We start from the raw sequence: 2992 nt of genomic DNA on the forward strand, positions 1-2992 counted from the left end.
CCCAGAGTGCCCCTGTGCTCTCCAAAACCCTGGCACCAACCCCTGCTCTATCAAAGGGGAAAGAAAGGCACAGAGCCCTGCCCTGCCTTGGCCCACCAAAGCGCCCACGGAGGGAAGCCCTGAATCCACTGGGGACCAGGGGACAAAGTGGAGACCTCCAGCTGGAGCGCCCTGGGGTGCGTGCTGGTGTCACTCACTGCCGAGCGGCCTGGGACATCTGGGGCAGGAGGATGGTGAGGGGCTGGGGGCCGCCACTTCAAGGTTTTGCAACCTCGCTTCCTCCCCCGGCTGCATAAATGGGGCGGCAGGGGGAAGGGACGCTGGGAGGTGGTCCGGCAGCAGGCGCAGGTGAGGGACCAGCCAGCTGGCCTACCAGGACCCCCGGACCTGGTCCCACCACACTCCGTGCCAGAGCCCTTTGGGGGTGACACCTGGATTCATCCCCGTGCCCTGTGCTTCCCAGGGAGAACCGGCTTGGGACGGGGAGAAGCTCACAGATTTGCAGCGAGCGGTGAGTCCCTGGGGGGCTTGCTCCATTGAAGATCGGGGCTGCCTTTGGGCTTTGCCAGCCCCCCAGCACCTGGCTGAACCCCCTCACGCATGGAGTGGGCTGGGGTCACAATGGGCTGCTCCAGCTGCCCGAGGGGCTGCCTGTGTGTGCGGGGAGCAGGATGCAGCGGGTTGGGGTGCCCGAGGCTGTGCCTGGGACTCATCTGGGGTGCCAGACCCCGTGGTCCCCAGTGTCATCAGCTGTGGGCACCAGGGAGTGGAAGTACCCACTCCCATTTCCTCGAACAGCAATGAACTGGGAGGGTGCTTCCCCATGGCATGTCCTTCCTTCCTCCCCTGGAGGCCCCCAGGGCAACCCCAGTGTCCCTCAGCCCTTCCAAGGTCAGGAGAGGAAATGGAGTGCTGCTTGTTGCCCCAGCAGGGCCAGTTGCAGGGTGTCTGGGGTGAGGGATACTTGGTCCCAGAGGAACCGCCAGGAGTTTTGAGTGGGGATGCAGAAAGAAGCAGCCAAAAATAGACTGAGGGGAAGAAATGCTGGTGTCCGATTTTGGTAGTGTCACCCGGGGGGGTCTTCCTGCATGAGCACCAGCAGTGTGCCTGGCCATGGTCCTCTGGGATGCTGGGGCTTCACCACCTCACCACTGTGGGATCATCTCCCCAGAATCAGCACCCCAGGGTTACCATCCCAGGATCACTGCAGGAGCACAGCCAGGTGAGCCACAGGAGGACTTTTCCAGGCAGAGGCACCAGCCCAGCTGCAGTGGGGAACTCCTACTGGGCAGAAGGGGAAAAGTGATCCCAGGGAGGGTTTGGGTTCAAACGGGACCAGCTAAGGGCTGAGGACTCCTCAGCACTGGGGGGACTCAGCACCCCCAAGCAGCTTTGGCATCACCAAGCCCTAGAGGGGCTTGGAAATGGGGCAGGGGGTTGAAGCTGGAGTGAAACAAGGGTCCATATCAGCCTGGGAGAAGGCTGAAACCCAGTGGTCTTCAGGGAGGCAGGGACAGAGCAAGGTGTCCCGCACACGAGGGAACAGGAAGGGCGACTGCCAGCTGTGATTTCCCCATCACGGCCGAGCACGGGCACACGGGGACGCCCGGCAGTGCCCAGCTGAGCAACAGGAAAACCAGAGACATGAAATATTTCCAAAACCACCTGCAAAGGGTGACACATCTTTCCGTCCAGGGTATGAAACCACTTATGCAGGGACAGGAGCAGGGGGGGAAGAAGGGCATGAAACAACCTTCCAACTTCCTCGAGTGCCAGCTGCCCTGGGCACTGTGACTGCAGCCTTGCCACATGCTGGGTGGCAGGAGGTGCAGCTCCAGCAGCTACACTTGAAGGGATGAAGAAGCTAGAGAGATCTAGAGGTGCTAAAAGGATTCTGGAAGTGTCCAAGGGCCCCTGAGGTGCCCAAAGAGCTCAGAGGCTTTTGAAGGACCCACACAAACCAGGGGGATGCAGGGATGTCGGAAGGGCCAGGTGTCTTTTGGAGGGACATGATGCTACATTGATGAGGAGCCCACCAGCCTGAGAAGAGGTGGCTGGCTGTGGGGTAACCCTTTTCTTCGTGGGGGACTGGGTTGGGGTGAAATGGAACAGACCAAGAGGTGCTGGGAATGTTGTACAAGGGGACGTGTGAGTGACAATGTTCGTCTGCAGCATTCCCATTACCCAGCACAGCTTGGATACAGTGGAGCAATGGAGAGGGGCTGCCCACTGGCTGGGAGGGGACTTGGGAGGCAATGGAGATACTAGGGGACCCAGAGATGCTGTCACCCCTGGGCCACACCACACTCCCACCCCACAGTCATGCTGCTTTGTGCTCCACAGGCGAAATGGAGCCCCTGTCCTACAACGGGGATTTCTCCAGCCTCTTTGCCTTGTACAACTACAGCTATGACTACAGCACAGCCATGCCTGACACTGCTAACTCAGCCACCCCGTGCCGGCCTGATGGCTCAGTCCTCAACAAGTATGTGGTGGTGATGATCTACTGCCTTGTATTCATCCTCAGCGTGGTGGGGAATGGGCTGGTGGTGCTGGTGGTGACCTCCAGCCACACCAACCGCTCGGTCACTGATGTCTACCTGCTCAACCTGGCTGTGGCAGACCTGCTCTTTGCCCTCAGCCTGCCCCTCTGGGCTGCCTACCGAGCCCACGAGTGGGTCTTTGGCACCGTGATGTGCAAAGCCATCTCCGTGCTGCAGGAAGTCAACTTCTACAGCGGCATCCTCCTGCTGGCCTGCATCAGTGTGGACCGCTACTTGGCCATCGTCTATGCCACCCGGGCCGCCACCAAGAAGAGGCACTGGGTGAAGTTTGTCTGCTTGGGCATCTGGGTCTTCTCTGTGCTGCTCTCCCTGCCTATGCTGCTCTTCCGCGAGGCGTTTGTGTCATCCAGCAACGGCACCGTGTGCTACGAGGACATTGGCAACGAGGACACGTCCGAGTGGCGGGGGGGGGTGCGGGGCGCGCCCCG

General features: G+C 60.6%; 1 protein-coding gene across 1 annotated transcript in view; it reads left to right on the forward strand.

The window, feature by feature from the left end:
• Positions 1 to 2348: 2348 nt before the first annotated feature.
• LOC103776993 (C-X-C chemokine receptor type 1-like) overlaps positions 2349 to 2992 on the forward strand; it is a 1103-nt gene continuing 459 nt past the window's right edge. The window contains 1 exon segment of the mRNA XM_008944527.1: positions 2349 to 2992. This exon segment is cut by the window's right edge and continues 1 nt beyond it. Coding sequence (XP_008942775.1) covers positions 2349 to 2992 — 644 coding nt within the window.

The sequence above is a fragment of the Merops nubicus genome, unplaced genomic scaffold (assembly GCF_000691845.1).
Source record: "Merops nubicus isolate BGI_N331 unplaced genomic scaffold, ASM69184v1 scaffold37967, whole genome shotgun sequence".
Classification (NCBI taxonomy): Eukaryota; Metazoa; Chordata; class Aves; order Coraciiformes; family Meropidae; genus Merops; species Merops nubicus.